Raw genomic sequence first — 14,385 nt, forward strand, 5'->3', positions numbered from 1 at the left:
CATGCAGGAGGGGGAGCAGGCTACAGAGGAGGCATACAGAAACAACATCCAGGCACAGTATTAGGAAGATGAGCACTCAATGGAAGTTGAACCTAGTGAGGGATCTAAAGGGTAGCAGGAAGAATTTCTACAGGAACAACAGTAGCAAAAGGAAGACCTAGAAAATGTGAGTCTGCCACTGAGCAGGGCAGGTGACCTTTTGATGAAAGACACTGAAAAGGCTGAGATGCTCAATGCCTTCTTTACTGTACTTTACAAGTACCGTCTTAGTCTGTGGCCTTCTAGGTCTCTGTGCCTAATAGGAAAGCACGGGTAAAGCGTGGTACTAGTCACAGCAGAATAGGATCAATTTTGTGATCATTTATGTAATCTAGACATATACAAGCCAATGAGGTGCATTCACAGGTGCTGAGGAAACTGCCAAAGGTGCATTCAAGGCCACTCTCTATTGCCTTGAAAAGTGGGGGAGGTCCCTGATAACTGGAAGGTAGTGCTCCTGATGAAATAATACAAAAGCAGGTAACACTGGAAGAAAATGCTTCAACACAGATGGAGTACAGATCAAAATCATAGATGTCAGAACAAAAATTCCGATTTTCATCAGTTAAATCGGAAAGGAGGTTCTTTTGGCAAGTCAGTTTACAACTTGGTCATCACAGCCAAAAATATGGCAAGTGTTCCTGGCACTGATGGTTATGGCTTGCTCTCTCAGCTTTATTTTTTTGGCCTCAATACATGTCTTACACTAAGGCACTTCTGTTAGTATTTTTATCTCATCATCTTTTCATCTGCTGGTAAACAATATTCTTCTACATTAGTATTTTTTTCTCGCACTACTTGTAAAGTACTTTATCTGAAGGCATGACCAAACCACAGCTGATGCAATTGCAGTTCAGTTTAGAAACACATTCATTGGTCCATGCACAGAACTCTAGAGGATTATTTCCAAGATTGTGGACTTCCTAAGCATTTCTTTGAGTATGACTACCACCAGACTGTCCGACTACCCTGTTTTTCACTGACCCACTACCTCTCTGAAATAATTTAATTTAATTTCATTTGTATCATTCTCTTTCACTTTCGCACAAGACACTAGAAGCATATCTACCAAAGCTTAAGGTAAAGGTCAGCTATAAAATTCAAAGCAAAAATACTAAAGGCAAATAAAACATACCATGCAGTCTGAGAAGTTTCGCAAAAAGATTATCATCCTGGTTGTTTCAGCATGCGTCAACCAAAGCCTTCACAGCACTGACAGGTCTGGGGAGCACCCTTGTCCTTTGAACCACTGCTATGCGGGGTGTTCTCTTTTCTGTACCCAGAATATACATCTCGTGTATCTTTTCTTTTATCAGATACAAATGCCATTTCAGCAGTTCATCTGCAGTGGTGATGTCAGTGCTACATTTTTATACGGGTTTTACTGTTTTCTCCCATTTCACACATTTCTTTCAAGGTGCCTCTGTGTTACAGATCTGGCTACCACTTTCGCCGCCTTAGGTATCTGTTATGCCATACTAACATCTTTGAATATATACTCTGTGTCAGGCACTGGAGAAAATATTACTTGCACACACTACATTAGACCTGTGGCTTCCAGCATATTCTCAAGTTCTTTTGGCTACATTATCAAAACAGATGTCAGGCATAGGAATTCTTATTCAGACATGTCCTTGCAACAAGCAGCTCCCTACTATCATGAATTTTGAGGGTTCCTGAATCACTTTGGATCCTTTTGTCAAAAAGGGTTATTCCTTTATTTTCTGACAGGTTATGCTAACAAATTCTTGAGCAATTTGGGTTAATATGACTACCACATGAGGAAAGGACAGCAGAACTTTGTAATTAATTCACAAAAGAACCTCAGGGGACAATTTAAATCCATTTGCTGAGAGGGACAGGAGAATACCTAGCTGCATATTAAGTCTTCTCCCCAAGTGACTTTGGATGCAACTTAGGTGTATGTTTGACACCGCTGACATTTAAAAAACACACTCTTCTCATAGTGTATATCTAGTCTTCTTAAACAAATACAGATGACTTTTTACAAATGAGACCTCTATAAGGTATGGCAGAAGAAGTATTGAACTCTTTAAAGGATACCAGATACATTTCTCTTACAAACTTTGCCATTCTGTTTTCAGGGCAGGGGGGCGGTGGGAATCAACTAATTAGAAAATAATATTTTCTTCTGTGAATATTACCATGAAAAATTAACACAGCAGGTCAGGAACAGTGATATTTTCTGAATTCTAATGTTGTCTTTTATCTGGTATACTTGTAAAAACATGTATTTTGATATTGCAACTGCTGTAAACTAACCCAGAATCACCAATCTATACTCTCTTTTCATTCTTTTTTACTGCAGTTTGTGTCAGGAAGCCATTTTATGAATAGTGCATCCTCAGCCATATCAATCTCACAGTGTTACATATTCTGAAAATACAGTTTTTCAAAAGAACTTAACAGCTAGATTTGGTATTTGAATGCTCTGCATTTGACTAGTCATTAATACTACTACTGCTCTGTAGAACAATGCTATCTTTCTGATTTCTGATCATGTGCCTATACCCAGTAACCTTACATATCTTTCTTTGACATCTTTCTTTGGATTTCATCAAAAGATAAAAGTTGCTTTTAAAAAGTAAAAAAAATATTCTGATGTAGAGCAGATATTCTTCCAGCATGAGAACATGTATAAATAAGTGGAAAACTTCTTGTAGGCAACTAGGAGAAACTATGACCATTTCCATTTCTGTTTCTCTGAATTGAGCACATGTATAATTAAATACTTAACAATTGTGCTTGGTTTTAGGTTTCATTAAAACTCATACAGCAGCAATTGCCCCAACTCTAGCGAATTACCCAACCCCAAGCACATGAAAAATATCCCCAAATGTATAATGTAGTACAATGAAATGTGGCAAATGAGTTTACTTTGTTTCTGCTGGTTTAAATCAAATTAAGACAGTACCTTACGTAGTCAAAAATAAATAAATGTGTCAGGTAGACCTTTCTGGGTTTTTTTTTTTTCTCATTTTTTTGTGGATTTCCTTTATGTAAAGGAAGTGGAGTTAACTGATGAGGAAGCAGCAATCAAAGCAAATCTAATGGATAATGAGGTACTGCCTCCAGAAGTCCTTGATAACATTGTTCTTGACTGGTGGAGGAAAGAGCCATTCCGGTAACTGTAATTAGATTATCTTTCTTTAATTAATCTTAGGAAGTATATCATCTATTGTGTCCACAATTACAAATAACTATTGCAGAGATTATTTTGATGCTCTTGTACTTCTCATGAATCATGACCTATCTCTCAGTCTTGTTTTTGTTGCAGTATTTTGATTGGTATTTTGACAGTAAAATAATGTCTCATGCTTTACACAGGACTGGACAAAAGTACTTAGTGCACTTAAATTGGATTAAATCTCCTGAATAGCCGGGTAGTTTTTGTGGGCTTACAGGATAGATATGTATATAAACCCTTTATGTTTTCATGTAATTAACAAACATGGAGAGCTAGAACCCAGCTGCAACTCTTGCTTTCCATATATTGTAAATATTGTGTGGAAAGCAAAGACAAAGTATCAATGGTCTCCAGAATAACACAGAATCAGGTTATCTTGTGCATTCATCACAATCTGTACTCCAGTGATGTATCCACAACAGACTTCTTTTTATATCAGAAAGTACATCTATAACACTGTGATACCTGTGGATTATCATTGCATAAATAAATAAGATCATCGACTCCTAGAAAGCAGATTGGCTTTTCAGGATGTAATTTCAGCAGGGAAAATCCCTTTTTCCATGTCCAATCTCTTCTGTCCATTTCCATCCAGATCATAGCTGCTGGCAGCTTGATCATTAGGTTTCAATTCCTAACAGTATAAGAAATTCCTTAAAAAGAACAAACAAGATCCTGAAATAAACTTTTGTCCTGTCAGCCCACAGATAGGGGACAACGTTCTCTTAATGGTTTAAAAATAGGGAGATCAGTTTTAGGAAAAAAGAATGCACAAAGACAAAAAATTACCCAGCATTAGACATAATGTTGTGATATTATATTATATTTATTATATAAATTCAGTTTCATCAGGGACTGTATAGCAGAAGAGAACCTTTATCATGATACATATCATGATCAATATCCTCCCCCCAGCTCTTTCCCAGAGCATCCAGGACCACCTGTTCTTCCTTCCACTCCCACCCCTTGTAGCTTCTTTTTCTGCAGTTTTACAGTGTATCCTATCAAGGTCTAAAGTAATAAAGAGAAATATTAACTTCCTATTAACACAACAGTCACCTTTACAGAACTACTCATCTAATTTGAGATTGTAAGAGCTCCAACAAGCCACAGAGCTTTCCAGACATATCTGATCTGTCTTTAATATCTGGAAGGGAGATGTGGGTCATGCTGAGTGGCAAAATTCTCATCCTACACTAGAGAAGAAATTGTCAGGCATTTCTGAAAAATAAATTTTCAAGTGACAAGCTTGTGGCAGATGTTACCAAATGGGGCACTTTCTATTTTTTTGAGAGCAGTGCCTAAGAAGTACTGATTTTAGAGTTACACAAGCAATACTGAGGACACAATTTATTTTGGCTTTTTAAAGTTTTTTTTAAATAAATACATTTGTTAGTACACCAATTAAAATACATAGTGAAGTATCAGTTTTACATTGTCAAAAGATAATACCTGAAAGTATTTTTTTAAGTTTACTCTTAACATACACATTTAGTAAGGGAGTTCAATTTTTTTTTCCAAATTAATTGCATTTTCACTGTGTTGAACTTTAAACTACATTGTGTAACGATAAATACCTTATTTTCCAATCAGGTCCACAGGATTTATACTAGATGGTTTCCCTCGTACTTTAGATGAAGCTCAGTATTTGTCAGAACGAGGACTCTGTCCTGATGTTGCAGTTTATATTCAAGTAGAAGAAAGTGACATTCTTGACCGTCTTTTTCCTCCACGTCTGAAAAAATGGAAAGAAAGGCAGTATAAAAAAATGGAAAATAAAAAGAAGCTGAAAGACCTGAAAGCAAAAATAAGGGTAAGTTTTCAGTTCTGTCTCCTTTTTTGTAATTTCAGCACCACAGGTCTGAACACAGATTCTAAAACTCCCAAAGCAGTGAAGAGCACACAGAGAAATAGATATGGGAGTCAGGAGACACAGCCCCACACATTCACAGCATTCCTAGATTTACCATAGGAACCAAAAAGAATTTAGGGTTCCTTTCCTCCTCTGTGCAATCAATTCATGTAGGACTTTAGATGTCTCGCAGCCCAGGAAAAGTAGCTGTGCTGTGAGACAATTGGCATTCTGTCAGAATGCCAGACATCTGGAAAGCCCTGGACAAAAGGCAACTGGATGGAGAGAGTGAATATGGCCATAAAAAATCAATTACACAGCTCGCACCGTACAGTTCTTGCATCCCAGATTCCCTGAGCATGTGCTGTTGAGTTGATCTGCATCTCCCATAGGCTGACTTCATAGGTACTGTATGGTGTTATGTGTCTGCATTTCCAACTACAATACTCTGCACAGAAATGTAATAGCACTAAGCCACATTCTCAGTGCTGTTGCAGCTGCACAGTCTCCCATTCGAACAAAGCTGTGCCTACTCCTGAACAGGTTACAAATTACTTGAAGTAACCTGAAACCTCTATGGAGACATTTAGAATCAGCACATGCAATATATCAAGGTTCCTAACTTTCTATAGAAGTGAGATAAAGTACTTCAGGTGTACTATCAGAAAAGGTCTGAGCATGTTACTAAAGAGCCGCTGGCACAAGGAAGTTAGTACAACAGAATTCAGGACAAGGCTCACACAATACCAGTAAGTTTTCTGACCTGCTTGTGCCAGAGGTTGGCTCTGAGAATGCATATAATCTAGGTGAGTTAAAATATTTTTTCAGTTTAGTCTTTCCTGATGCAAGTTGCAAATCTTGCTGGAAAAGGTGCATTCTAGTGACCAGCCTACACTGCTATAGTAAGCTCAGCCTGCAAGCAGTTACTCTGATAATTCAAGTGGCAAATACCTGTGCTACAGATCCTAAGGTCCAAACTTCTAACGAACAGTATAGGCATCAATATAGCTCCTGATGACAAAGGAAAATAACAGGTTCCTATTTAAAACACATACACAAAACAGTGATACAAATTGATAGAGGCATTAAGAAGTAAGGAAGGATCAGAATCAGGATTTCCTGAGTAACAGTAATTTGATATTTTTGCTCATGTGTATTGCAACAGTTTTTAGTTACACATTGAGTATTTTTCCACAGCATCCAGTTGGTGAGCAAGTCAGTGCTGTGAGAATGCAGCATTGCTGAGTGTACTGTTAACCCTTCTTTTGTTACTAAAGCTGGAGGACAGACAGGGAGTCTGGGAAAAGCACACAGACCAGTTGAATGCTACCCTAGTTTCCTTCTCCACTGAAAGAAGCTGGCAACAGGACACTAAGCAATGAGTACACCTGCAGTGCAGTGTTGTTCAGGACCACTGGAGTTTAGTCACAGAAGTCGAGAAAATTAGTCTGTGCAGAGTTTCTTGCTGCTCTGCTTAGCATGCTCTGGTATCCAGGCCACTTCGCTTGGAGTTAACATGGATTTCTAAAATTGCACTATTGCCTTTGTGTTGACATACTCAGCTTCTCTGATCTCAGTTCAGGTGACAGCATTACAGTGTGCAGGAACAGCAGTTACAGGTTGAATCCCCATGAACCCCACTGGCCTTAAGCAGAATGCTTCTGCATATTACTTCTGAGTTAGGATTTAGCCTCAGGTATTTGACATGTATGACTGAGTATGTATGGGGGACTATATTTCAAATGCTTATAACTTGGACAAAATTGGGCAGTCCTAAACAGGCATAGGGAACAGCACACATTTAATACTATGTTCAGTCACCCCTTTGCCAAATGGCAGAAATGACCTGTAAGTTTAGAAACTCTGTCATTTACCAATAAAAATATTGTAATATTTTCAGTGTGATCAGAATCAGTGTCTCCCCCCGCCCCATCTCAATCTCAGAAGTTGCTGAATTAGTTTTACTAAAATTTACTTATATGTTCACCTAGTAGAGAGGTATATCTGGTCTGCAAAATTTCAGGCTTTATTAATTAATTAATTAATTTAACATTAGAAGGAACTGGAAACAGAGTTTTAAGGTAGAAAGAAAAACATTCATTCTAGGTCCTAATACCAATTCTCAGAGGAGAGCTTTTATTAGCAAATATCATTGTCGTCTTACATCTTTTATTCACTAACAGGATGAGAGGATTGCTAGAAGAAGGGAAGAACTTTTAGCAGAACAAAACCAAAAGAAACAGGAGGTAAGAAAACAAGCTAATACAAAAGATAAAAAAATAGAAATGTTTGCATTCATACCTTAGAAATTTCTAGAGCTTTTAGTCGCAGAGTTTTCAGGGCAAAGTAGAATAGTAAAAATGTGATAGACTGTCAGAAACTTCTACTTTCAAAAATCATTTGACGCGATGTTTAAATTGTTTTATAAACTATTGACTCGTAAACACTAAAAACAATTTTAAAAGAATTCTCAATATGTAATCCAATTCAGCAAAATACTTACGAATGTGTTTAATGTATCTAATTTGTAAGCATAAAAGTAGCCCCATTAATTGCAATTAGGCATGTGTTTTAAGTACCCTGTCAAATCCATGGTTAATCCAGAATAGGTTTGTACCACAATTTTGGCTCAAACTCAATTACAAAGTATATTTATAAATGCATTAATGTACTACTTGACTGCTCATAAAATTCTGTCAACTACACTTTCAGCTAACAAGCCTGTTTATGACAAAGTCCTGCCAAACTACAATACCATCTATGAAAAAAATACTCCTCTCATCAAAACTGCAGTGCAGCACTTCAGTTTTTTAAGCACTCTTGGAACTGGTACAATGCTTCACTGTATGCACTATGCAATACCTCTGTATTTTCTTCTGAAATTTGATTCTAGAATTCACTAGATTTTTGCTTACGATAAAGCATACCCCAAAATGAGGTTTTGTTGAATTAATGATTTTTCTAATTAAAAAAGAGACAATACCATATGTTCCTTCAAAACATCTGTATCATAGATATGAAACAACAAAATACTTTACCTTTATAGGCTTTAGCAAATAAGGAGCATTATGAAGCCACTGAGGAGGAAGATGAGAATGAAAACGAGTATGTTGAAGCCAGACTTGAGGAAGAGTTTTTAGAAGAAGAAGAAGAAGAAGAGGCTGAAGAAGAACAGGAGACTGATGCTGTTGACCGCATACAAAATGAAATTGCAGAAAAGTTTGATTCAGAAATAGATGGTTTACAAGGTGTACAGGTACCTATTCCACTGCTTATTTTGTTGAATTATATGATCTCATGATGGGAGTTTTCAGTTTTATTTGTCAAATCTAGAAGTTATAGTGCTTAAACAATTGTGCTACTGTACTCATGATCTAAATATGTAAGCAAGATGAAGGCTGTAGTGACAAGGTATATACTTTAAAAAGTATATAATTTATAAGACTAATATTGTGGGGAAAAAAACCAAAGGAACCTTTTGGGTAGACCTACCCAGTCTTGGGGTCCTTACTTCCTTTCTGGTAGGCCAGTTGATGCAGGCAACCAAACTGGAGAGTCATAACTATATGAACAGTATTTCAAAATAATTTTTAAGGCAAAATTCTTATTAGACAACTCTTTCTTATACAGTTCTTAGTAACATAATTTTCTTGAAATCAGCAATTACCTATGGTGAGGTAACCTCATCTAACTTTAGGTATCTATCTGCAATGTTAATGCCCACATCTAAGGCAGTAAGTAGATTGGTGCCATTTATTTACTATATACTAAGTATCTTACTTCAGGAGGAAACTAATCATGATTTAGAAGAAACTCTATCCACTGACCAGAGAGAAACTTTACAGAAGTAGATAGCCAAGACATAGATGTAAGATTTGCAAAATGAATCCAACCTTTATCAACACTGTAAGTGTGACTGATTCAAGTTTCACTTTATTTTAATAGTTAATGGATTAGATGTCAGATGAATCAAGAATAAACTCCTAACATTCTTTGCACTACAAGGAAGCATAAGCTGTGTGGAAAAGATTAATGTTTTGTGCTCAAAGATTCACCTTTCCATTAATTTTGGAAGAAGGTGAATTGAAAATACATTCAACTTTATACACTCAAATACATTCAAAATACATTCAACCCATAAAATGTCATCATTTTATTGAACTGTTCAATGCATATAATCATGTATCCCAATGATAATCACAAAAACAATTTTAGGGGTTCTGAATGAAGCTTGTGACGTAGCTAATTTCTCTTTTCTGAGTATAAACTGAATTTGCAAAATAGAATTGGGAAGAATTTAGAGAGACAATAAACAAGAAATCCCAGTAACAGCCTTAGCTCCTTACATGAACAATACCATGTTTCAAGTTAAAGCTAGTGGAGTTCTTGGAGGATTTTCCTCTCTGTCATTTGGGAGCATACCATTTATTGCATTAGTAAACTGACGAAAAATTTCATCAGAAAAGGAACAGGCAATTAAGAGAGACAGCAACTTTTGTTTCTCTCAAGAGGTACATAAATGTCAGTGACAAGAGAGGTGACTAGTGGTTTAGAATTTGTTATTATATTGAGTTCTGTTTACAACAGTAAGCAGAAAGATCCAAAGCTGTGGATCTATATAGATATTATATGTAAGTTGAGGAATTACACTTAAGTAGTATCATATAATAGAATTACATACTGGGACTAGATACTACTAATAACCCCTAGTTACAGCTTACTCAATATTTTTCCCATTATTTTTTTAATTCCAAGAACATTCATGCCTTTATAAATAACTTCAAATAACTTACTATTTCTGAATCATTATTCAAGACTCTTCTTTACTTGATTCTTTAATTGTTGGTCCTCTTTGACATTGCGGAATCTTGGTCTTTTATGGAAAACTAAATTATGACATTAAAACACATTAGCACTTGTAAAAGTATTAGGTTGCTAGGAAAAACTCTGTAGAAAATGGATTGGTTTTATATTTTCGTTGAATAAGCTGGGGAATAATAAGTCACCACAGAGCAGCAATATTTTTAGAGAGTAACTAAACAAGCCATCCTAAATTGTTTGGAGTAGGGAAAGAATGATATTTTATTATTTTCTTAATAAAAGATACTTCTTAAGCTTTAGCTTTATCATAATAGATTCCTCAAAGTTAACTGTAAGATTGTCCTTTTTTTTTTTTTAATTTAAAAAAAAGTGTGATACTTAATATATGCTGGATAATTTAAACTTCAGTGAGCAGGAAGACCAATTCCTATCTCAAATCAAATTTTGCTGATTTACAGTGACTTAGAACATGCTCAAGAAATTCTTGATAGTTCACAGAAAATCTTGCTGTCAGTCATTATTAAAAATCTGATCGTGTTTATGATTCTAATACTTCATTATGTTTTCATTAACCAGGAAGAACTTGAAAAATTGTTAATACCACAAATTGAGATCAATGGAGGACGGAAGCCTCACATCGTACTCTACCAAATCTATACCCAGCTGAATTCTCTAATGGAAAATCGTGGAAGCATTTTTGAGAAATGTTACCCAATAAGTTTGCCACTTGCACATAAGATGCTAGTTTTCTCATATAAATTTCCAAGTTCTTTTGGTCAGTGGGATCCTATCAAGGTAATGTTCTTAAATAGCTGAAGAATATTTTCAAGAAGTAATATTTTTAAAAATATATTTCACATAAAAAAATATTATTAGACAGTAGCAACTAATACCAGAAATATTTAATGAAAACTACACCACTGAATCAAAACTACACCACTGAATATACACAAAATACAGCAGGCATTGATAATAAAAGGTGTTAGTCCTTTCAGTGTTGCAGCTAAATCAAGGTTGAGAGGCATTTAGTAAAATCTGTTACATTAGCATTGGCAACACAATTAAAGGTGGCAGTGAATCAGAAAGAAATGCCTAATTCTTGATACACAAAACACCGGACAACAGTGAAAGTCTTAAAGCCTTCCAGAAGCAGTGAAAACAAACTGAAACAATTTGGGGTTTGAATTTGTAAGAAGCCACAGAGGTGGCCACCAACACTAGCAGTGGCAAAAAGTAAACCAACAAATGTTAAATATATGTAATTCATTGGCAATAATTCTTTGTTGTCAAAATTTACAAATTTTGAAGAGCAACAAATTGAATTCCATAGTATTTTACTAGAGATTTGGAAAGTCAAGCTCAGAAAGTACTCATGTCTATCCCCAAAAGTGGGCTGATACAGTTTTATAGTAAGTAAAATGTTAGTAGGTAAATTTTTGGTTTTAATGCTAGAAATAAAAGCAGATTGGATTGTGAGTAAATCAGAAATATAAAGGAGGATTGATTAAAAAAACCCCCGTGAACAAGATACAGAAAACATTAAGTTCCTGAAGGAAACATACTTTGGCCTTCATTTTACTAGGCTAATTAATTGAGTAACACTTATTCCCTTTTGTATAGTCATCATGTCGGCTCTTGACCTGTTCCAGATCACGTTTATCTTTCTTTAACCTTGGCAATCAGAGCTGTATACAGGTCAGCTCTTATTATGGCTTTATATAATCAAAATACTTAAAATGTTTTAGGATCAGAATTGTTTTTTTCATGGCTGCATCAAATCGGCATCTAATAATCTAGGGACATATTAATTGAGGTAGATATTTCTTCTCTTCTGTCATTTCCAATTACTGAACCCCAGCTTACATGTTTAATTCTTGTTAGTCCCTACACACTACACCATGTACTTTGTTTGCTACATTTTTGTCATTCCATTTCTCCAATTCATTCATTTATGCTGTACAGTGTTTTTTTACCAACCAAAAAGTAAATTCAGTTAGAAGAAAGAAGTCATAGAAAGCTATTAGATAAAATCAGAGTGGCGTGCTGACAGTGGAAACATACGTGCTGACAATAACGAAAGGGAGAGAGGATCATTTTGAGGGTATTTTAGGATATAATAGAAATGATGACATTGATTATGGACTGGAGGTTTTTTGTAGAAAGGCAGATAGAGTATATGCCAATTACTTTTAGATTAAATTTGGGGGGGAGGGAAGTAGTTATGCAACTGATTAGATGATAAGCAGAGAATAAAAATGATGAGGTGAGGGAGGAATGGGAGTAGATATACAGCAGAACAGACTCCTGGTATCTTATAAATTGAGGGCAAGCACCCTGAAATGACTTGATGCAGGAATAGGAACCTAAGAATCAGAGAAGGGTCTGACAAGGTAATGCCAAGCAGTAGAACAGTCCCATCTCTTACTGTAACAACCAGATCAACTTACCTGTATTTACTGACTCCTTCAAAGAATACTAATAGATTTGTAAGGTATGATTTCCCTCTACAATAAGCTGAGTTGGCTCTTCCCCATTATTTCATATGTATGCCTGTAACTACTGGGGTTTTTTTCCTTAATATATTTCAACTTGCTCAATACAGGGTCAGATTTACTGGACTATGTTTGCCAGGATCCATCCTGGAGGCCTTTTCAAAAACTGGTCACTTTCTCCACCTTCCTTTTTTGTGGAAGGAAGGCCAACGTAAGCAATAGGTTACACATTAGTCAGTAACAATTTCACTTCTGAGTCCCTTTAGAACTGTAAGGTGAATGCCATCTGGTCTGGGCAGTTTTTTCTACAGATGTCAACAGTTTGTTCTACAACATCTTTTATTGACACTTTAAGGCAGTTCTCCAAGAAGGGCTGCAACAGGGACATGACTAAGTTCTTCCATAGTGAACAGTGGTGCAAGGAATTCATTTAGCATTTCTGCCATTAGTGCTCCTCTTATATCTCAATGATCCATCAACACTACAGACTCTCTAGCAGGCTGTCTGGTGTGTTTGAAAAGATTTCATCAGCAGTGTATGTATTTTACCAAAAGCTGTTTTGGCTTGCCTTGCTGTGGTTTTACACTTCACCATAACGTGTTGATATTCTTTTCTGTTTTCTTCATTTGTACATGACTTCTGCTAAATACAATATTCTCAGTGTATGTTCTACTGTCAGGCAGATAAGTGGTCTTAATTCACAGAGGACTGTCGTGGTTTAGCCCCAGCCAGCAACTAAGCACCACGCAGCCACTCGCTCACTCCCCCTACCCTGATGGAATGGGGGAGAGAATCGGAGGAGTAAGAGTGAGAAAAACTCCTGGGTTGAGAGAAGAACAGTATAATAATTGAAAGAAAGTAAAATAGTAAGGATAATAATAATAATAATAACAACAACAATAATATACAAAGCAAGTGATGCACAATGCAATTGCTCACCACCCGCCGACCGATACCTAGACAGTTCCTGAGCAGCGATTGCTGCTCCCCGGCCAACCCCCCCCCAGGTTATATACTGAGCATGACGTCATATGGTATGGAATAGCCCTTTGGTCAGTTTGGATCAACTATTCTGGCTGTGCCCCCTCCCAGTTTCTTGTGCACCTGGCAGAGCATGGGAAGCTGAAAAGTCCTTGACTAGCATAAGCAGTACTCAGCAACAACTAAAACATCAGCATGTTATCAACATTCTTCTCCTAGTAAATCCAAAACACAGCACTATGCCTGCTACTAGGAAGAAAATTAACTCTATCCCAGCCAAAACCAGGACAAGGAATAAAATTCTTTCCTTTATTCTTTGAAAATTAAAAAGTATTGCTATACCTCTCTGACTACACTCTCTTGATGGACAGAAAGTGTTATGGTACCACCTACTGGAAATAGTGAATATTCTTTCTGTCTTCAATGTTTACTTCATCTTTTTGTACACGAATTGCATAGGTATGGAAGTTCCTCAGACTTGGTCAAAATACTGTGTCCATATGTATAGATTTGAGAATGCTTTGATGGTTTGCTTCATACAGTTGATATTCCTCTATCTGCCTATAAAGCCACTTCCGTAGAACGGAGGGAGAGGAGGCTTTGTCAAACCTAATTAACTGCTTCCCATTTTGTATATGCTACAGCTAAGTGAAGGAGATGTAATCAAGCCACAACAAAGCCATGAAAACCCAGTCTTTCCTGTAATCCATCGACAATATATTTATTTCTTTTCAAGTAAAGAAAATAAAGAAACATTTATGAAAAATCCCATCAAATATATTCGTCAGCCAAAACCTAAACCAGCTGTGCCAGTTAAGATTGCAATTGTGGGACCTCCAAAATCTGGAAAGACTACAGGTAGGAGCCAGTATTATCTATAAAGCAAAACCTTATCTAATGACTGAAGCTGCATCTGTCATTACTGCTATTAAAAAATCATAAACCATTAATATTGTTGGTCTTCCTGCTTTTCTTGCTGGGCATAGGATCTT

General features: G+C 36.3%; 1 protein-coding gene across 1 annotated transcript in view; it reads left to right on the top strand.

The window, feature by feature from the left end:
* Positions 1-14,385, top strand: part of AK9 (adenylate kinase 9) — a 72,297-nt gene that overhangs the window by 46,775 nt on the left and 11,137 nt on the right. The window contains exons 22-27 of the mRNA XM_075707721.1: positions 3,066-3,184; positions 4,841-5,060; positions 7,283-7,345; positions 8,146-8,355; positions 10,497-10,715; positions 14,038-14,251. Of these exons, the coding sequence (XP_075563836.1) occupies positions 3,066-3,184; positions 4,841-5,060; positions 7,283-7,345; positions 8,146-8,355; positions 10,497-10,715; positions 14,038-14,251 (1,045 nt within the window). The remainder of the gene's footprint in view (positions 1-3,065; positions 3,185-4,840; positions 5,061-7,282; positions 7,346-8,145; positions 8,356-10,496; positions 10,716-14,037; positions 14,252-14,385) is intronic.

Source organism: Pelecanus crispus, chromosome 3 (genome assembly GCF_030463565.1).
Source record: "Pelecanus crispus isolate bPelCri1 chromosome 3, bPelCri1.pri, whole genome shotgun sequence".
NCBI classification, from domain to species: Eukaryota; Metazoa; Chordata; class Aves; order Pelecaniformes; family Pelecanidae; genus Pelecanus; species Pelecanus crispus.